The sequence below is a fragment of the Symsagittifera roscoffensis genome, chromosome 6, assembly GCF_963678635.1.
Source record: "Symsagittifera roscoffensis chromosome 6, txSymRosc1.1, whole genome shotgun sequence".
Lineage (NCBI taxonomy): Eukaryota > Metazoa > Xenacoelomorpha > Acoela > Convolutidae > Symsagittifera > Symsagittifera roscoffensis.
In genome coordinates, this window is record NC_087067.1 from 14,078,219 (window position 1) to 14,100,444 (window position 22,226).

At 38.5% G+C, this 22,226-nt stretch overlaps 1 protein-coding gene across 1 annotated transcript in view; it reads right to left on the bottom strand.

Moving 5' to 3' along the window:
- Window positions 1-7,774, bottom strand: part of LOC134848217 (probable iron/ascorbate oxidoreductase DDB_G0283291) — a 32,060-nt gene extending 24,286 nt beyond the window's left edge. Inside the window, exons 1-2 of the mRNA XM_063865597.1 lie at window positions 7,583-7,774; window positions 7,208-7,363 (exon numbers count right to left, since the gene is read on the bottom strand). Coding sequence (XP_063721667.1) covers window positions 7,208-7,340 — 133 coding nt within the window. The 5' untranslated portion in view covers window positions 7,341-7,363; window positions 7,583-7,774. The remainder of the gene's footprint in view (window positions 1-7,207; window positions 7,364-7,582) is intronic.
- Between the last annotated feature and the right edge of the window lie 14,452 nt (window positions 7,775-22,226).

Sequence of the window (22,226 nt, forward strand, 5' to 3'; positions counted from 1 at the left end):
ACAGCCAAATTCCGCTTTCGAAAAAGGCAAGTAATCAGTGTAATTTTAACATTGTGGGGGGAGAAGTAACGGGTTCATACCGTTTTAAAACCGGATTCTATGGACTAGGCGATATGCCCAATGAATTTCAACGTATAATGGACCGTTTGACGGAAAAACTACCAAATACTCATTGTTATCTTGACGACATCCTAATCGCCACCGTAGGTAGCGAGGAAGAACATAAAAAGCTAGTCATTAATGTGTTAAAAACGCTAGATGACGAGGGACTAGCCATAAAATGGGAAAAATGCACGTTTTTAACTCATAACATAGAATGGTTGGGATTTAGAATCGACGCAAAAGGGACGACACCATTAATACATAAATCTGACGCAATCAGAAACCTAAAAGAACCAAACTGTATTAAAGACATCAGATCCTTAATGGGATCGATTAACCAATTTAATAAATTCATACCAAACCTAGCGTCCCTATCAACACCCTTCAGAGAACTTATGCAAAAGAATAAACCATTTAAGTGGTCCACAGTACATACGGAAGCGTTTGAAAAAATCAAGAACGAAATTTGTAATACGGTGATGAACCACCATTTCGATGTAAAACTGAACACTCGGGTGAAATGCGACGCCTCACATTTAGGATTGGGTGCGTCAATCGAACAAGACCATTGGGGAAATTGGAAGACCGTAGCGTTCGCTAGCAGATTTTTGAATATCGCCGAATTAAAATACAGCACTAACGAACTCGAATTACTGGGATTAGTCTGGGCACTAGATCATTTCAAAAATTATCTACTGGGTAAACAATTCTCAATTTTAACAGATCACAAAGCCTTAATAGGAGCACTGAAAGACGATAAATACACTAAAACGGCCCAATCACGCCTCACCCGTTGGGCGGATAAACTATTACCGTTCGACTTTACCGTAGAACATTTACCCGGAAAAGATATGGGATTTGTCGATTATATATCCCGACACCCATCGGGTGAACCCGTACCAGTTTCTCTGGATGACGAGAAGTTCGTTATCGCTTCAGTAAACCAGATTAGTACACTCCTAGGCTTTGATCACCTTATGCCAAAAAATTCGTGGGCGCAAATAAGAAATCAATTTTCTCAACATTTCTTAGCACATGACGTCACTTCTTGCAATGCGATTAGCCAGTCAACAGATCATATGACCAGTCAAGAAATAGAACGTGATAAACGAATTGCTAATGCCGCTGAAACTTTCCAAGCGATATCTAACCATTCCAACATTTCAGTGTGTCAAAATTCTCACTCGCGTACAGAACTGTGTGACTCATCTTGCAAAACTAACGACTTTTTTAAGAATTTTAAAATCCTGAAAGAAATGGCAGAACAAATTGAATTTAACCAACAAAAAGAACTTACTACTAAAGAAAACACGGACGTTTTAACACCAAATACTAGTAACCCGTCGGACAAACCCGAGAATAGATCACCTAGCAAAAAGAAAACAGTTAACTTATTCCCTTTCTCTTGGCCGGAAATATTTGACTCTAAATTTATGTCCCTCTTATCGAAACAAGATCTAATTCTGAAAAAGATAATCAAGGCAATCGAGGAAGACCGAAAACAGGATATCCTACAACTGGGAAACTATTATAAGTCATATTTGAATAACTTACATGTCAGTGGAGGATGCCTCTATTTGGACAACCGTTTAGTAATCCCAGCATGCCTAAGATCGACTATGCTGAACAGACTACACGAAGCCCACCCCGGCCAGTTCGCAATGAAAAGCCTGGCAACGCAATACATCTGGTGGCCGAAAATTTACCGTGAAATCCAAGTCCACGGCGAAAATTGTATAGAGTGCGTGAAAGCAGGTAAAAATTTGAAACCTCTTATAAAACACAATACCCTAGGGGAACTCCCAATGGTCGAAGAACCAAACCAAGAAATGGAATTAGATTTCGCTGGTCCGTTACCTTTAGTATGGGGAACAAAAAAATACATATTGGTGTGTGTAGACAGATTTTCAAAATTCCCATCAGCTCAAATAACATCCAGTACATCGGCAAAATCTATTATAAACTTCCTTAGTAAATACATTGCTTTACACGGGATACCTAGAACAACTAGAACAGATCAAGGATCTGGTTTCATCTCCAAGGAAGTTAGAGAATTCTGCCACGATCACAACATAAAGGTGATATTTAGCCCAGTGGGTGATCATAGAGCTACGGGATTAGTGGAACGCCTAATCAGGACCATTAAGGAACGACTCCTGGTTATGGCACAAGAACGTCCAAAACCTTCACTAGAATCTGCACTCCTGAAAATAATAAAATGCTTAAGAACAGTAACTCAACAGTCGCTTAACTGCTCTCCTTTCGAAGCACATTTCGGTAGATCCCCAAACACTATCTGGCATAATTTGGTCAAATCACCCTCTTCGAATAACGTTGATTGGAACAAAACTTTGTTATGTATAGATAAAGGCAAAAAACTAATGAGCCGAGAGCGAAGACATGACTGGGATGCTCCTGACGACATAGAAGATGGAGATGTCGATGAAAATTCATCATCCTCGGAGGATATCTCAAATGCCGTGAGATATGTACCAACAAGTGCTGGATCCCCAGTAAAAGTCCTCTCCCGGTCAGAAAAAAGAGATGCCTTGGGCATAAAGGACTCAATTCTGAACAACCCGTCGGGTAAGACCATTGTTTATCGAAAAATCCAAGATAGAATGAAAAATGAACCATACTATAGAGTACTTAAGGACGAAATCGTAAGGGAATCAGATCACACTGTGACTCTAAAAAATGGTAAAATAATACGTAAATCTGATTTAGCCATTAAAAGACAGTGCACCCAGAAGAAACCAAGTCCGAGAAAACGAGACCAATTAGTTAGATTTTATGCGACTAAAGGATTGAGGAAAACTGCAAAACCTCCAAGAAATATCGGATTTAAAAGCTCAAAAACTACCCAAAAGAAACGAAATCTTCAGTGGAAATTTGAAGAGCTTGACATTGCGAGGCGAGACGCGGCCATGAACAGTTCTAGGGAAACTCTTCTTAGAGAAGAAGAAGAACAGAGAAAGAGACTGAGAACACCGATTGGCCTCGAGAGCGACCAAGAACCAAGCCCGTCGGGCAAACCCGAACTTCTTAAAAGTTACCTAAATGAACCCGGAGTGACGATTGAACCACATGAAGAGATGTCAGACGATAATGCTAGTGACTTAATGACACTAAGAGACCTCAAGGAGAAAACACTACTCGAAACTACGAAACGAGACGAACACCTAATGTCCGACCGAACAGATCCTAAGCTAGAATCATCAGACCACGCCGACCAGAAGGTCGAGTTAGATGAGATTCCTTTGATCAACTTGGATTACGGTGACAATGAAAGAGACTCTCAAGCGACCCCACAGCTGATTCTCTTAGACACTAGGGAGGAGGGTAATGAAGCGACCCAAGAAATGCCGGTACCTTCAGAGAATCCCGGAGGAAAGTTCCCTAAATCTACTGGAGAACAAACCACCATGGCGGAGATGGGACCGAAACAAATACTTTCTGACCGCACTACGAAGTCACAGAAATTGTCCGGTACTGCTAAAAGGAAAGCGTCATCCCCAATGAAATCACCACCCTCGAAAAAACTATCAGAAATTTTTACACGTCAAAACACGAGACCTATGCGAACTAGGCAGCCTCCCAAGATGCTAGGTGAGAGAGTATTTACCAGTATAGTCGATCTAACTGAGGAAGACCGCGATGTCCCAGAATTCGGTTCACCTAATTTAGTCTCAGTATGTTCAACGTTGGAAGCAACTACGGTAGAAATGGAAAGCCATCATGTCGACCTAGTAGACCTGACAACATTAACACCACCTTCATCATCACGCCCTACCATAGTTCACTTGCGGGAAGATATCGACGCGTACTCAAGTGACCCAAAGCCCTCAAAAACAGACGATCAAAAGAGCCCAGACAAGAATGTCAAATTTAGCCCTGATGTTTGTTCCACGCGATTTAACCCATTGGGCCTATCTAATGAAATTTCAATTCCTACATTTATACCCATCGTATCTGACCCACACTGGCTGAACACCTCCTCTATCATTTCGGCGATAGAACTCCTTGGACGGCCAATGACGCTGGAGGAGCTAAGAAGATGGACTATAAATAAAGCAGCAAATCGGGAATCTGATTAGACGCAGGAGCTCGAAAACAGATGTCATCAAAAACATTCTTGACCTATCAAAACTCCATCGTAAAACTTCTAGTTTAAGTTGTTAATTTATATACCTGCCAAAAGCGCAACGGCTTTTGGTAGACTCTGAATTGGACACTATCTTTTATGATACGTAACAAATCAATCGCAACCAATTCAATCTTTTAAACCTCTCTTAACTTAGATAGAATCCCCGTCTTTTATTTAGTCTTAAATAAAAGCCTACAATTTTAGTAGGAATCTTAATCATCCACAGTCTTAATCTATTCTTAGTTTAAGTCACTCTTTTACAACACGAGTGGTATCCTAATTTTTTAACAGTGCGTTTAGCAATCAACTGAAAAACAGATGTAACTGTTTTAGCTTTGAAAAACTGATTTAAAAGCTTTATACAGTTAGATGATGCAGTGTGAAAATGAGTATGTTTAACCAGTGATATATTACACTTAATTAATTGATTCTGTTTTTATTTTCAGCTGCAATTTGTTTGTTTTATGTGTTTTCATCATCAAACTCAAAATTATGTGATTATTTCAAGAGACTAGCAGTTTTTTGGCAGAAAAATATTGTTTTTTTTTACCTTTAGTCATATTTTTGTCCTGTGCTGGATTGAAACTTTGAGAATGAGTTTTGAGAATGAAAATTTAAACTTGTAAATAACCGAGAACAATTTTATATGAATATAAAAAAAACCTTTTTTTACTTACACCAAACTGGTCCAGAAAACCATTAAAAAAATTTTGTATGCTCTTAATTCTAAAATAAGCGATTGAACTGTCTACAAAAACTACCACGCCAATTTTCAATTTTTCTATAATATCTGAGCGATGGTGACGTGTCTAAGTCTCAAAATTTAGAAAAAGACGGGAAGAAACTGGCCGCTTGCGAAGTGGATAAGTCTCTCCGTCTAAATTGAAAGGTCGCTGGTTTGACGATCCAATGCAAAAGATGATCCAATCTTGTTGCTTGAGGTTGATGCAACGTTACATGGCCCGGAAAAAGATTCAAGTAGGTGTTTATTAAGGAGATCACTTGCGGGTTTCTGTATAAAATTCAACATGTCATATGTTTTAAAAAGAAATTCGAATAAACAGACCTTATTCTAGTCTAAATATTGAGAAGTTTTTTCTCTATTTTTTTGAAATCCACTTAATGATTGCTTGAGTTTTAATATCAGAGTTTGCTTTAAAAATTTTGCAAGAAAAAACAACCCGAACTATGGGAAAAAGTTTTTGCCTGTTTGAAAAACTCAAGAATAACAACTTTTATACAATCCTAGTTTTTGAAAACGCAGGGAAATGAGACTAAAGAATACTTGGGAAAACCAAAGAGTTTCGGTTCCAGAAAATAAAACCGGTTTAACTTTATCGTTGCTGAATCAGTACGAAAAGTATTGCTCACATTGATTTGTTCCTGGTAAGCAGCAAAAATTGCGTGCTGCGGCCGGCAAATATCATTCTCAAGCACCGATTGTCCCTTAAATTCCATAAAAGATATTTTGATTTTTTTTTAAAATAAGAAAATAATTAAATTTTTTGTTTTTTGAAAATTTTGTCCGCGCCATCAAAATTACAACGCGATGTAAAAACTGACTAGCTCAAAAAAACTTCAAGTTGCTTTCCCATGGTCAAATTGGAGCAAACTCTAAGCCAGATCAAACCGCCGTATTCACAATAATAGCACATAAAAAAATCGCTTTAATTGTGGCAAGTTGCCTCAAAAGTTATTTTTAAAAACCTCTTAGCTTACGAATTTTTTCATACTTAGAATTCAAGGCGTTACTAGCTTTCAGAGTGTAATAGAAGCTCCATTGAAAAATTTACAATTTTAAAAATTGAAGAAAATTAGTTTGCAGAAAAAAAGGCACACCGAAAACAAAGGTTCAATTTTTTGTCCAAAAAACAAAAGAAAACAGTTCAGAGAAATGGTAAGCTCAAGATATTGAGTGTGCCTCTAATCTGTTTTCAATTGCAAAAAATCTAACTGTTTTCAAACGCTGAAAAAAAAATTGAAGTCTTGATCTCTAAGTTAAAAGGTATTTCACCTGTAATCATTTTTAACAAAACTATGGGCTTTTGTGATAGTTAAAAAGTAGTATAATTCGTTCCAGAAAACGTGAGCGGCGAAATTATTCTGGTCAAAATCATTGCATTTTGGTCTGAAGCAGGCGACTTGGTCCCAACAAAACAACACAATATACGAAATATATCAATTGGTACTTCGCATAGCGGGTGGGGTACAAATTACAGAACCAATTGCGAAAAAGTTCAAATTTTCTCCCTTTTTTAGTTCGCTTTATTTTAACTATCAAAAACTGCTCAATAGACATAAAAAAGGTGGTAGCCATATTCAGTATCCATCCAAGTACTTTTTTTGCTTTTCATGCTTTCAAAAATAGAGCAACATAGCAACCCGGTTGACAAAAACTTCGAATCATACAGTTTCTATGAATGAAAAAGTTACAATTGCACAAAATTCCATAGGCACTGAAAATTATATAAATTCTCTGTGATAATATTTTTTGCACACATGAAATTGAAAACGGTATGACTAGCATAGTAGATAGCACAATAACCAAGGATTTCTTCTACCAATAAAACCCACTGGTTAAGAGTCAATTATCCTATATATCAATTGTATTTGGATAATTTTAAGAATTTCACTCAAAATTATAAGTCAAAACCGCATGTGTTTGTATAGGTTTAAATTTTTTACCTCAGAAAACTTAGTAGTTGAAGTTATTTTTTATTGACAGTTTTAAGTTTATCTTGTCTGACTGATTTAAGTTATTCAAGTTTATTAAGGATTATAAATCAATTCATCAAAAATTTAAATCTGGAATCACACAAAAGTTCATAGCTATTTTCGATTCGCTTGCATTAAAAGTTCAGCATCAAAACTTCCCAAAAACGAATCGGCCCTCAAGGCTTTACTTTTTTGCTAAAATTCCATGCTTCAGCCAATAAGTTTGATATCAATTATGTTCACCTGGTATGTCTGTGATGTACACAAACCCTTCGTTTCGGAGTCCGTTCATCAGTTGTTCAGTCTCAAATCCGAAGTCTTTGTCTGAATTCTTGATGTTCACTTGACGAAACTCAACTATTGGCTGGACAGACATTTTTCTGGCTACGAACTTGAAAACTAAACATAATCAATAACTAAACATAGTTAATAACTAAGCCACTGGAAATACTTTTTATCGACAACACTAAAATTGTTGATTTAATTCTCAGAAAAACAAAATCAATTTTACTTAACTGAAAATTGAAATTGATTTGTAGAAGCCCTTGCAATTTTACCAAAAACTTAATACTGAATTTGTTTTTTAAAAAGGACTTAGGAAAATTAATAACACTAAACCTGTTTCAATTCACTGCAAATTTATGAAGCCGTTTTTTTCTGGAGATTGTTCCTGGCCAAAAAAAAATGCTCGGCTGTATGATAGAAATCTTTCTCAGCAGATAAACGGTCGCGCCCAGTGTAACCAGAAAATGTTTAAATTCCGAATTTCAAAACAATTGATATAACTTCCTTATCTTGATCAAACAAAAGAGTTTGATAGAAATTTAAATCGACTGATTGGACTTGAAGCTTAACATTTTTGAGCTTAATTTAGTTTAATTGCATGCAAAGGGGTGTTTCAATGCCATCGGTCAAGTTTTGACCTTTTTATCGTGCTGAAAAACTAACAAAGTGAGAAAGATTTATGTCGTGGAAGGAACTTTGTCATAGTTATAAATGGACTATTAAAAATATAATACGGTGATAATTTAAGTTATCCGGACAAAGCGAACAAATTGTGAAGCTTCAAAATCTTTTTTCTCAAATTGGGTCAAAAAAAGGGAGATTAGACTAAAAATGACGAGAAAAAAAATTGTTTAGAATTGTGCCACAATTATTATGGGGTAACTTTTTCAAAAATTGCAACCAACATTTTGTCCCAAAAATGGGTTATTTTAGCTTTTCTATTGAGTTTACTGATGAGAAAGTTTTATCATAGACGCCTCTTACACTGTCCAACAAAATTCTAGAAATATAAAACTTATAAAAATTTACGCATAACGTTCAAATTTTTGGAGATTTTATTTTATAAAATTTTATTGTGCTATGTTAAAGGCTTATTTTGATATAAATTTCTCCAAATAAGTGCATCAATCAATTCTGGTGAAATTCTAAACAACTTTGATTCTGTTCATTTTTTGCCTAATCTTAACGCAATTTAAGAAAAATGCGTTCGAATTTTCTGATATTGCTTGTTGTGTCCAGTTAATTTAAATCAGCACTCTAGAATTTTATACTGAAAAAACGTAAGCTTTGCAATTATTTGGGACTGATAGGCTGTTTATTACATATCAAATGCAAACTAGGTTGTTGTTCTAGTAGTAGATTGAACAAAACTTGTATAATATCTGTGTAAAATTTCAATAACATCTGCAAAACATCTGTATGAATACGCACTTAATCGAAGTTGTGGGCAATCAAATTTGTCGTCCATGCAGTTCTAATCCATTTGACCCATTTTAGTCAAATTAATTAAAATATTGAATAATCGTTGAACATGGTAGTTGAAAAAATATTGAAGATGGCAGTTGATTTTTTTGAAAAAGATTTGTTCATTCCCACAGCTAAAAACCACTGAAGAACGCAGTTTTTCTGGCATAAAAAATAAATGGAAAGCCGTCGGTAGTTAAAAGGTTTGGGGAACTAAATTTGCCTTTAAACGGTAAAATATAAAAACACTTTGTTTTATGTTTATTCTTGATTTCAGAGGATGAGTGTATTTCCTTCAAGATTGTATCCTAAAAATTAAGTTTTGGTTGGAAAAAAAGATCTTTGTCTGGGGCTGATTTCAAGTTTTCTTGCCAAAGGATCAGGTGTTTTTATCAAGTATTTTGAAGATTTCATTTTATGTTTCCGTTTGCATGAAGTCACCATGAATATATGTGATTACGTTTCTGCTTAAGTATTGAGGTTGTGAAAATTTTACTCTTGAATGCTGAAATTGTTACTTGTCCAGTCTATGTTCGGTAGAATGCTCTCTTGAGTTCGCAATGTTGGTTTCCAATTACGAATTGTGTTAAATGTCGGGTTATTGTACTCTTTGCATATACATTCAATTCTATATAAAAGAAATGAATTCAGATATTATTGAATTCTGTTATGATATTTTGAAAAATTAAAAAGGAACTTTATATTCACAACAATGAACTAGTTACAAATTTTTTCATTTTTCACCTCAGATACATTTCAAAAATCATTTGAGTTTTTTTTGGCCTTACGTTTTGTTCCCAACTACACTCTGAAATCATGGAGTTGATTGTGACAATGAAGATTTCAGAGCTGCGGCGGTCGTCTCTTTTGGGTCGACTTAATATGCGTTTTTCCCCATGCTATATTGGTTGACTGAAAAATTCTATCGATTAAGATCAATTCGACATTTGTACGGGTCGACATATGGGTCAAATAGATCATTTTTAATCAAATGGCTCATCTCACAAAAGTTTCATCGAGATCCTCCTTAAATTGTTAAAGAGTTCTCCAGATAGGTGAAATATAGTTCAACCAAATAAATCTAAAACTCGAATTTTTTTGCTTGCTTTTATTGTCATGACCTAAACTTTTCTTTTTATGTTCCGACCAAAGTGATAGAGCCAGATGGCATTATGAGACCAAAATTATGTATAGTCGCGCCCATGGCCTATGGTCGAACTGGGTCGAAGCATAAAGTCGAACTTGAACTTTTGCCTGATTTTTTGCTTGCAATCTGTAAACGGATGCTGTCATGACTTAAACTTTTCTTTTTATGTTCCGACCAAAGTGATAGAGCCAGATGGCATTATGAGACCAAAATTATGTATAGTCGCGCAGGGCCTACGGTCGAAGTGAGTCGAAACATAAAGTCGAACTGGGTCGAAGCATAAAGTCGAACTTGAACTTTTGTCTGATTTTTTGCTTGCAAACTGTAAACGGATGCTTTTTGCAAAAAAAAGCATCCGGTTGGACCAACGGTTGGACCACCATATTTGTGGTAACAAAATTGTCCCATCAGAAACAAAAAGCTAGAAAACGGACACCGCTTGAAACAAAAAGCCGAAAGCGGACATTGTTTGACTCACAAAGTCGAAATCGAAAGCCTCAGCCGGGGTGGTCCCAGTGTGAAATATAAACAAGTTTTATGCGTCAACGATAAAACATCGTTATCCGAGAAACTGAAAGCTAGGAAACATTCAAATCAAACGAAAATGTCAAAACATACATCAATTCGGTCGATTGCGATCGAAATATTTTTAACCTTGGTCAGAATGGTCTAACCGAAAATACCGTAGACGAACTTGGTCGAAACATGTATGATATGGTCGAACTTGGTCAAAACTTAGAAAATGTTGGTTGCGTCAGTCAAACATATCTGCCTCGGTCAAACTTGGTGGAAACATAGACGTTTTTGGTCGCACTGGTTGATGAAATATATCTGAATTAGTTGAAATTTGTCAAAACAAAAGTCTTTTGCTTGCACCAGTCAAAATGTAGGCATTTTGGTCACGCAGGTTAAAACTTAAAGCCAAAACCTCGGCCGGGTGTTGCTTTGTTTTGTTGTGTTAGAAGCAGTTAGTGATAATAAAAGGTTGAGTTTTTTTGAGCTGCAGGAAACCATAATTAATTTAAAAGAATGTGGGCAGTTTTTGTTTTGTGTGTAAAATGTTGTTTTGAAGTGCAATAAAAGAAATCAAACTGACATCAAATGGTATTCAGTGTATCAAAACATATCAATCCAGAAAAAAGATGGAAAACTAAACATCGCTTCTTTTAATTTCTTGAGTGGTTGTGATATGCGTTGCGATATCAAATTGAAAACAAGTTGGAATTCAATACTGTATTCTGAATATTGAATTTAGATTTTCTCTTTTCTTTGTTTTCTTATGTACTGAGAGATAGATCATTGTTAAGTACTCTGATCTCTCACTTGGTCTCAGTGTCATCACTTATGTATGACCTTGAGCGTACCATAAAATAATGATTTAACACCAGAGGTTGGCTGTACATACGTATAATAAATACTGCTACTGCAGTAGCGGTATGACACACCCCCCTCGGTGAAAGAAATAAATTATACAACATCAGTAGGATAATTTATTTAAAAGAGTTCAATTGACTCAGTTCTGAAGAAAGTCTTTTAGATGGATTATGTAAATTTCAGTTTTCCTCCAGCTCAATTTCCCAACTCGGGTTCCAATCTACTCCTTCATCTAAAGTAGCATATCCGAATTTCCGCATAAATAAATGTCTTTCGAGTCGTCGCACTTTTGACTCCAAGGGTCTGTCGTCCCGATCTTTGAAATCTCTCAGTTGGTTTCTGTATTCTTTAAGTGCCTCCTTTAAAAGACCTCTTCCTGTAAGATTTTCGGATATTTCTTTGATTGAATGTTTTATCGGATCTCCGAATCGTTTGGGTTCTTTGTTCTTTGTTTGTCTAGAACTTCGTCGAACACCTGACTCTTCCGCACTTGATTCGTCCGAGAATCCTTGTGGTGGTTCGAAGTTTGTATCCAATTCTGAGCCTTTTTGAGGATTTTCTCTAAGTTCATCCGCAACTCGCTGCACCCCTCTTTTTAACAGTTGGTCCGCGTACTTCTCCCAGTCAGACGGTGCCAAATTTCTATTGTGAAACGTCTCCACTATATCTTCCAAAGGGGTGTGCGCGTCAATGCCCTTCAGTTTCGGACGCTGTTTGGTTTTCGGCGTAGAGCTCGACTGGATTTTGGTATCTGCTGTGACCGAATCCGGCTTAGATATTGCTTGCTCTTGTTCCGAGTTGACTGCAGTCGCATTTTGGTTTGCGTTGGTTCCCTGTTGTTGCTTGCTTCGGCTTTTCTTCTCTTTTCCGCTCCTTTCCGGCTTATTCGTGTTTGTTTCCTCTGCTGATTTTGGTCCCGCCAGGTTTGGTTTAGCTCTTTTTATTGCAAGATTCAGTCCTCCCCCGGCCTCTGTGTCCTTAGAAGTGACTATTGTTTGGCTCTTCTGAAAGCGCTCTGTTGGGTTCATTTCATTTGCAATTTCCATTTCTCCTTGGAGTTCATCCTCCGATTCCAGTTCCTCTAGTAGTTCTGGAGAACTGACTCGCTTGAACTTTCTTGTAGGTTCCGACGATGGACTTTTACTTGTGCTTCTCTGTTTTTCTTGTATAAGTACGGTTTTTGATTGAGCTATGTCCGATTTTCTATAGATCGAACCGGCCGATGTCTTAATTGTTGAATCCGTTTCTGAAGCTATTTTCCCCTTTAGTGGTCTGGTTAGGGCTTGTCCGCTTTTCCTTAGAGGGACCTTTCTAAGTATTGTCTTGGGTGGTGACTTGAATTGGTTTTCTACTTTATCTTCCACGAATCCTTTTTCCCAAGAGTAAATCATTTCTTTTCGAAGATCGGGATTGAGTTGACCTGTCTCGTCCACTAGTTTCCTGATGTCATTTTTAGCTGCATCCCTTCTTTCGTAGTTCCATCGGGCATTTGCCTCCAACAATTCCTTTAGGGCTTTGGCTCTTTCTTTGTCTCTGTCCGATGTTATCTGCTGCTTGTGCAGTGGGCTTGTATCCCTGCTCAGTTGTCCCTTGCGCACTATCTTGAGATTCTCTCTCGACTGATCAATCCTCCGTTTCATTTGAGACGCAGTCAGTGCTGAGCGTTCCAAGTGTTGTTTGTCTAAAGAATCAGAATTATTTAAAAACCTATCCCTCACAATTTTAAAGTCTGTTTTTGGTAGTCTGCCGAAATGTGCTTGGAACGGGGATACTTGAATTGTTTTCTGCTTGTTCCATCGTAAATCTCGCATTATAATACTGAGACATAATTTGATTGATTTATTATTTTCATCGAGCATCATCACTCCCAGTCTTCTTTTTATTGTTTGAATTGTACGTTCAACCAACCCACAACCTCTGTGATCCCCCACCGGACAGAATTTTTGTTCGATATTAAGTTCCGAACAAAATTTTTTTAGAGTTTTTCCCTTAAAGCCTGAAAATTGATCCGAACGAATTGATTCAGGGACTCCATGTGTGTCGATATATGATCTCAAGAATTTTGCTGTGCTCTTTCCACTTGTGGATTTTGTAACCTTCACTGATGGAAATTTTGAGAATCGATCAATAGCTACTAAAAGATAGATTTTTTTTCCTTTCTGATTTTCTATAGGCCCCGCGTAGTCTAGTTGTACCTCCTGTCCCGGCTGCGTGAGCAGTGGTAGTGGTTTTGACGAATTTTTCGAAATAAGGTATTTAACATTCTTACCATATCTGGTACAACTACGGCACTCCTCTGCCAAATTCACGATGTCCTTATTCATGTGTGGCCACCACAGATATTGCGCTGCTCCCAACATCGCTTCCTGTCCTGGGTGTCCCCGATGTATTCGTTTGAGGACAGCTTGTCGTAGTTGAACTGGTACCGCTAGCCGATTATTGACCAAGATGCAGTCGTCCTGAACTGCCATCTGCGACCACAACGGATTTGTATAGGGTCCCATCAATTCGAATCCTTGTTTGTCCCCTCTCTCTACCACTCTCCTGAGGCGGTCCATCCACGTGTCTTCTGTGGTCAGTTCTGCTAGTAAGTTTTTGTCGAACAGTTTTGCGAGGTTGTCCAGAGTCTCTACTTGTTGCTGCTTTTGCAGTCTTGATTTTCCTAGACCCTTTGGCGGTTGAATTGAGCATACTTCCTCCTCACTCTCTGCCTCTTCTGTGGTTGTAAGGTCGACTTCTAATACATTCACCTCACTGAGTTTTCGTTCTGTCGATGCGATCGGTTTTGACGATGTTGGACTTGATTCGTCTTCCAAATTGCCCCTGACTTCTTGAGTATCGGCCACCAGTTCTCGATTTTCCTGAACATTGTTTTCTCCGCCTATTAGCTGCCAGAACGAGAGCAGTCTTTGGTCCGCTATTCGTTGTTGTTCCGGTTCCAGCGACCATTTTACTCGTTGTGCTTGACGTGTTTCGCTGTCTGAGCTGTCCCTATTTTTTCTGCCTCCTCGTATAATTTTTCTCGTACGTTGTACTGTCTCTGTGATCTCCTCCTCTCCCGAGAGTTCGTTATTGGTGGAAAATGATCGGTTCCACTTTGGTCCATTAGGCTTTCTTCACGCTCCTCGTTCCGCCAATCTTGTGGTGGGCTGGACCACCAGTCGTATGTTCTGTTTGCATTTTCTGACATCTCGATTCTTGAGTCTGTTTTTTCTCTTTTTTTCGGTACTGGTCGTTTTTTCGTTTTGCAATTATTTAAGACTGACTGTTTGCTGGGTTGATTTGACAAAAGAGTGATTTGTTTCTGTTGAACTGTTGTGTTCAGCTGTTTTTGCAGTCGTGGAAACTGTTTTCTCTCGTTCCGGTCGAGCTTTGTTCGGTTTTGACCGTTTTGGTTGCTATAGCAACCATTACTTGATGACTGTTTCCTAACATTCCTTCTAGAACATTCTAGAACGTTTTCGTTCCGGTTGAGCGACCTTGAATCTTTAAGCCTACTGTTCCAGCAGTCGAACGCTTCATGAAAAGAGTTTATTGTTGCTACTACAAACTTTTCGTCTAATTCTGATTCGGGCCAGGGATCATTGAAAGGATCACGCGATAAATAATCAACTATGCCCATGTCCCTCCCCGGAATGTGAACTATGTTGAACTGATACGGCAGTAACCGGTCAACCCACCGGGTTAGGCGTGATTGGTAGGTCTTGTTCGATTGATTAACATCCAGTGCTGTTGTAAGCGCTTTATGGTCAGTTGCGATGGTAAATGGTTTCCCCAGAAGGTAGTGTTTATATCTATCTACTGCCCAAACAACTGCCAATAATTCCAACTCATTTGTTGAATATTTTTTTTTCTTGAGCGTTTAGGTATCGGGATGCGAACGAAATTGGGACCCACAACCCTTCATCATTTTGTTGTTCTAAAGTGGACCCTAGTCCATCATGGCTAGCATCGCATTTAACTCGTGTTTCACGATTTGCATCGTAATAATGCACTTTCGTAATATTCGCCACAGCTCCTTTTATAGCATCAAATGCTTCTGTGTGAACATCCCCCCACTCGAATTTTTTCACCGGTAGTTTCATGTTTTTTAACTTTTTCTTTTGATTTTCTTCTTTAAGAAGTGGTCTTAATTTTTCTGTCAGACTTGCTACGTTAGGTATAAATTTAGCTAAATGATTTATACTTCCTAGAAATGACCTTAGTTGTTTTAGGGATTTGGGCGGGTTCAAGTTTACTACCGCTTCCGTTTTAGTGATCTTCGGTCTAACCCCTTCTTCTGAGAGATGATGACCCAACCAATTCACTTCTTGTTTGAAAAATTCACATTTTGATAGTTTCAGTGCCAAGTTTTCCGCATCCAATTTCTTTAATACTGCTTCTACTAGGTTGGCATGTTCGATTTCACTTCCCTTTGACACAATAAGTATGTCATCCAGAAAACAGAACGTGTTTTTAGCGTGATTGATGGTTCTATCCATAGCCTTTTGAAATTCAGCTGGCATATCTGCTAGTCCGTAGAATCCTGTCAAGAATCTGTAAGTTCCGGTTGCTTTTCCGCCCACAATGTTAAAGTTACATTGCCTAGCTGTATCCGCAGCTAAATTTAGTTGACTGTACGCATATTTCAAATCTAACACCGAAAAATATAGCGTACCCTTTTTGTTTTCAGTTACAATCTGGCTTACCCCATCAATAAGTTCATCTACATTTGGCATTTGGTATTTGTTTTTGAACAATTGTCTATTGATTGGTTTCGCGTCCATTGCCAATTTTATTGAGTCGTCCTTCTTTACTGTTATCACAATCGGGGCGATAAAGCAATCACTTGTACACTTATCAAGTTTTGTTATATGACCTTCTGTCAATAACTTCTCGATTTTTTTTTCGACTTTATCTTGTATATGAATTGGGATTCTTCTCCCTTTTTCTTGTATCGGACATAGTGGGTATTTGAATTTTGAACTGACGATGTGGTTTTTAGAAATGCCTTGCCTTTCGAATAAGTTCTTAAATTTATTTAAAAATATTTCTTTCCAACCTTCCGACTGCTCGCACATGAGCACGTCAAACCTGGTGAGTTCTTTTGGCGCTGTTCTTTGTGTAGTCACTATTCCCACTTGTCCTTGCAAGTCTAATCCCATGATGCATCTAGTTTTTCGCTCTGATACCAGAAAGGCTGCGCCCTTAACTTCCCAGCCCGCTGACCTCAGATTGGTTTTTAGGGCTCCCAGGATACTGATCGGTTGTTTGTTGTAGTCCACAAATTTTGTTTGTAAGTTCAATTTGTCAGCCGGTATGAATCTCACTTTGTTTGATTTTTCCATGATTTCTTTCGTCGTTGCCCAGTTAAGAAATGAAACAGGACTACCCGTATCCACTGTTAGCTGAATAATCTGGTTATCTATTCGTACCATAGCCTTTAGTGACTTTACGCGGTTCAATGTTGGATCTCGAATAGAGTCTATTTTCTGAACTCTAACCACTTTTCCGTTTGTTTCTTTTCTCATCTCATTTATTCGATCTTTCACATATTTTGAAACTCGTTCATTTTCCGGTTGTTGAGTTTGTATCAACATGACTTCAAATTCACTACAAGACCCAACACCTTCACTGATCTGGTCGCATTCCACTATCGATTCTTCCGAATCTTCCGCAATTTCACTTACTTGTTGTGATCTGCACAATTTAGCGAAATGATTTGGTTTACCACAGTTTTTACAGTCCTTTCCCATCGCTGGACAATTTTTTAGGTGTCCTTGTTCAAACGTCCTTCCGCATCTATTACATGGTTTTGTTTTCGTGTTTTGATTTTTGTTATTATTCTGTCTGTTATTATTTTCTCTTCTATTTGGAGTTTTGGTTTTCCCCCCCAAATTTCGAACTGCCATTACAGGTTCCTGTTTTATTCTTACACCCGATGTGTAATTGTTACTTGATCCTCCTGCAGCCGCAGCATTAGTCTTTTGAAATGCCATTGTGGTGAACTTGCTATGTTCGAATTTTATAGCCCTTTTTAGAACTTCCTCTGGATCCAGGGTTTCGAATGTCAACGTGTCCTGTAATGTCATGTTCTTCATCTTCGAGATGAACAAGTCTCGCACGATTTCATTTTCCAATGTCCCTAGTTCTGATCGGGCTGCTTGAGCAGTTAACGCTGCGTGGAATGATTCCAGAGATTCTCCATGTTCTTGCATTCTCGTAAATAACTTGTATCTCTCGTATGTTACACATTTCACTTTTTGAAACGAGACTTCTGCCAACTCTGTTACTTCTCTGAACGTCATTTTCGATATTTCTGCGTGCGGATTCTTTTGTAGGAATCTTTTCTTTCCCTCAGTGCCCAAAGATAGAAATAGTCGTGACACCAGTTTCTTTTGTACTTCGTTGTAGAAGACATTGTGTCCGACTCTTGGGCCTCTTGTTCTTTTCTCTTCGTTCTCCAATGCTACTCTGTCTCTAGCTAGTTTATCTCTAAGAATTCTGGTTAGATTTCCTGATGTCATTTTTAGCTGCATCCCTTCTTTCGTAGTTCCATCGGGCATTTGCCTCCAACAATTCCTTTAGGGCTTTGGCTCTTTCTTTGTCTCTGTCCGATGTTATCTGCTGCTTGTGCAGTGGGCTTGTATCCCTGCTCAGTTGTCCCTTGCGCACTATCTTGAGATTCTCTCTCGACTGATCAATCCTCCGTTTCATTTGAGACGCAGTCAGTGCTGAGCGTTCCAAGTGTTGTTTGTCTAAAGAATCAGAATTATTTAAAAACCTATCCCTCACAATTTTAAATTCTGTTTTTGGTAGTCTGCCGAAATGTGCTTGGAACGGGGATACTTGAATTGTTTTCTGCTTGTTCCATCGTAAATCTCGCATTATAATACTGAGACATAATTTGATTGATTTATTATTTTCATCGAGCATCATCACTCCCAGTCTTCTTTTTATTGTTTGAATTGTACGTTCAACCAACCCACAACCTCTGTGATCCCCCACCGGACAGAATTTTTGTTCGATATTAAGTTCCGAACAAAATTTTTTTAGAGTTTTTCCCTTAAAGCCTGAAAATTGATCCGAACGAATTGATTCAGGGACTCCATGTGTGTCGATATATGATCTCAAGAATTTTGCTGTGCTCTTTCCACTTGTGGATTTTGTAACCTTCACTGATGGAAATTTTGAGAATCGATCAATAGCTACTAAAAGATAGATTTTTTTCCTTTCTGATTTTCTATAGGCCCCGCGTAGTCTAGTTGTACCTCCTGTCCCGGCTGCGTGAGCAGTGGTAGTGGTTTTGACGAATTTTTCGAAATAAGGTATTTAACATTCTTACCATATCTGGTACAACTACGGCACTCCTCTGCCAAATTCACGATGTCCTTATTCATGTGTGGCCACCACAGATATTGCGCTGCTCCCAACATCGCTTCCTGTCCTGGGTGTCCCCGATGTATTCGTTTGAGGACAGCTTGTCGTAGTTGAACTGGTACCGCTAGCCGATTATTGACCAAGATGCAGTCGTCCTGAACTGCCATCTGCGACCACAACGGATTTGTATAGGGTCCCATCAATTCGAATCCTTGTTTGTCCCCTCTCTCTACCACTCTCCTGAGGCGGTCCATCCACGTGTCTTCTGTGGTCAGTTCTGCTAGTAAGTTTTTGTCGAACAGTTTTGCGAGGTTGTCCAGAGTCTCTACTTGTTGCTGCTTTTGCAGTCTTGATTTTCCTAGACCCTTTGGCGGTTGAATTGAGCATACTTCCTCCTCACTCTCTGCCTCTTCTGTGGTTGTAAGGTCGACTTCTAATACATTCACCTCACTGAGTTTTCGTTCTGTCGATGCGATCGGTTTTGACGATGTTGGACTTGATTCGTCTTCCAAATTGCCCCTGACTTCTTGAGTATCGGCCACCAGTTCTCGATTTTCCTGAACATTGTTTTCTCCGCCTATTAGCTGCCAGAACGAGAGCAGTCTTTGGTCCGCTATTCGTTGTTGTTCCGGTTCCAGCGACCATTTTACTCGTTGTGCTTGACGTGTTTCGCTGTCTGAGCTGTCCCTATTTTTTCTGCCTCCTCGTATAATTTTTCTCGTACGTTGTACTGTCTCTGTGATCTCCTCCTCTCCCGAGAGTTCGTTATTGGTGGAAAATGATCGGTTCCACTTTGGGTCCATTAGGCTTTCTTCACGCTCCTCGTTCCGCCAATTTTGTGGTGGGCTGGACCACCAGTCGTATGTTCTGTTTGCATTTTCTGACATCTCGATTCTTGAGTCTGTTTTTTCTATTTTTTTCGGTACTGGTCGTTTTTTCGTTTTGCAATTATTTAAGACTGACTGTTTGCTGGGTTGATTTGACAAAAGAGTGATTTGTTTCTGTTGAACTGTTGTGTTCAGCTGTTTTTGCAGTCGTGGAAACTGTTTTCTCTCGTTCCGGTCGAGCTTTGTTCGGTTTTGACCGTTTTGGTTGCTATAGCAACCATTACTTGATGACTGTTTCCTAACATTCCTTCTAGAACATTCTAGAACGTTTTCGTTCCGGTTGAGCGACCTTGAATCTTTAAGCCTACTGTTCCAGCAGTCGAACGCTTCATGAAAAGAGTTTATTGTTGCTACTACAAACTTTTCGTCTAATTCTGATTCGGGCCAGGGATCATTGAAAGGATCACGCGATAAATAATCAACTATGCCCATGTCCCTCCCCGGAATGTGAACTATGTTGAACTGATACGGCAGTAACCGGTCAACCCACCGGGTTAGGCGTGATTGGTAGGTCTTGTTCGATTGATTAACATCCAGTGCTGTTGTAAGCGCTTTATGGTCAGTTGCGATGGTAAATGGTTTCCCCAGAAGGTAGTGTTTATATCTATCTACTGCCCAAACAACTGCCAATAATTCCAACTCATTTGTTGAATTTTTTTTTTCTTGAGCGTTTAGGTATCGGGATGCGAACGAAATTGGGACCCACAACCCTTCATCATTTTGTTGTTCTAAAGTGGACCCTAGTCCATCATGGCTAGCATCGCATTTAACTCGTGTTTCACGATTTGCATCGTAATAATGCACTTTCGTAATATTCGCCACAGCTCCTTTTATAGCATCAAATGCTTCTGTGTGAACATCCCCCCACTCGAATTTTTTCACCGGTAGTTTCATGTTTTTTAACTTTTTCTTTTGATTTTCTTCTTTAAGAAGTGGTCTTAATTTTTCTGTCAGACTTGCTACGTTAGGTATAAATTTAGCTAAATGATTTATACTTCCTAGAAATGACCTTAGTTGTTTTAGGGATTTGGGCGGGTTCAAGTTTACTACCGCTTCCGTTTTAGTGATCTTCGGTCTAACCCCTTCTTCTGAGAGATGATGACCCAACCAATTCACTTCTTGTTTGAAAAATTCACATTTTGATAGTTTCAGTGCCAAGTTTTCCGCATCCAATTTCTTTAATACTGCTTCTACTAGGTTGGCATGTTCGATTTCACTTCCCTTTGACACAATAAGTATGTCATCCAGAAAACAGAACGTGTTTTTAGCGTGATTGATGGTTCTATCCATAGCCTTTTGAAATTCAGCTGGCATATCTGCTAGTCCGTAGAATCCTGTCAAGAATCTGTAAGTTCCGGTTGCTTTTCCGCCCACAATGTTAAAGTTACATTGCCTAGCTGTATCCGCAGCTAAATTTAGTTGACTGTACGCATATTTCAAATCTAACACCGAAAAATATAGCGTACCCTTTTTGTTTTCAGTTACAATCTGGCTTACCCCATCAATAAGTTCATCTACATTTGGCATTTGGTATTTGTTTTTGAACAATTGTCTATTGATTGGTTTCGCGTCCATTGCCAATTTTATTGAGTCGTCCTTCTTTACTGTTATCACAATCGGGGCGATAAAGCAATCACTTGTACACTTATCAAGTTTTGTTATATGACCTTCTGTCAATAACTTCTCGATTTTTTTTTCGACTTTATCTTGTATATGAATTGGGATTCTTCTCCCTTTTTCTTGTATCGGACATAGTGGGTATTTGAATTTTGAACTGACGATGTGGTTTTTAGAAATGCCTTGCCTTTCGAATACGTTCTTAAATTTATTTAAAAATATTTCTTTCCAACCTTCCGACTGCTCGCACATGAGCACGTCAAACCTGGTGAGTTCTTTTGGCGCTGTTCTTTGTGTAGTCACTATTCCCACTTGTCCTTGCAAGTCTAATCCCATGATGCATCTAGTTTTTCGCTCTGATACCAGAAAGGTTGCGCCCTTAACTTCCCAGCCCGCTGACCTCAGATTGGTTTTTAGGGCTCCCAGGATACTGATCGGTTGTTTGTTGTAGTCCACAAATTTTGTTTGTAAGTTCAATTTGTCAGCCGGTATGAATCTCACTTTGTTTGATTTTTCCATGATTTCTTTCGTCGTTGCCCAGTTAAGAAATGAAACAGGACTACCCGTATCCACTGTTAGCTGAATAATCTGGTTATCTATTCGTACCATAGCCTTTAGTGACTTTACGCGGTTCAATGTTGGATCTCGAATAGAGTCTATTTTCTGAACTCTAACCACTTTTCCGTTTGTTTCTTTTCTCATCTCATTTATTCGATCTTTCACATATTTTGAAACTCGTTCATTTTCCGGTTGTTGAGTTTGTATCAACATGACTTCAAATTCACTACAAGACCCAACACCTTCACTGATCTGGTCGCATTCCACTATCGATTCTTCCGAATCTTCCGCAATTTCACTTACTTGTTGTGATCTGCACATTTTAGCGAAATGATTTGGTTTACCACAGTTTTTACAGTCCTTTCCCATCGCTGGACAATTTTTTAGGTGTCCTTGTTCAAACGTCCTTCCGCATCTATTACATGGTTTTGTTTTCGTGTTTTGATTTTTGTTATTATTCTGTCTGTTATTATTTTCTCTTCTATTTGGAGTTTTGGTTTTCCCCCCCAAATTTCGAACTGCCATTACAGGTTCCTGTTTTATTCTTACACCCGATGTGTAATTGTTACTT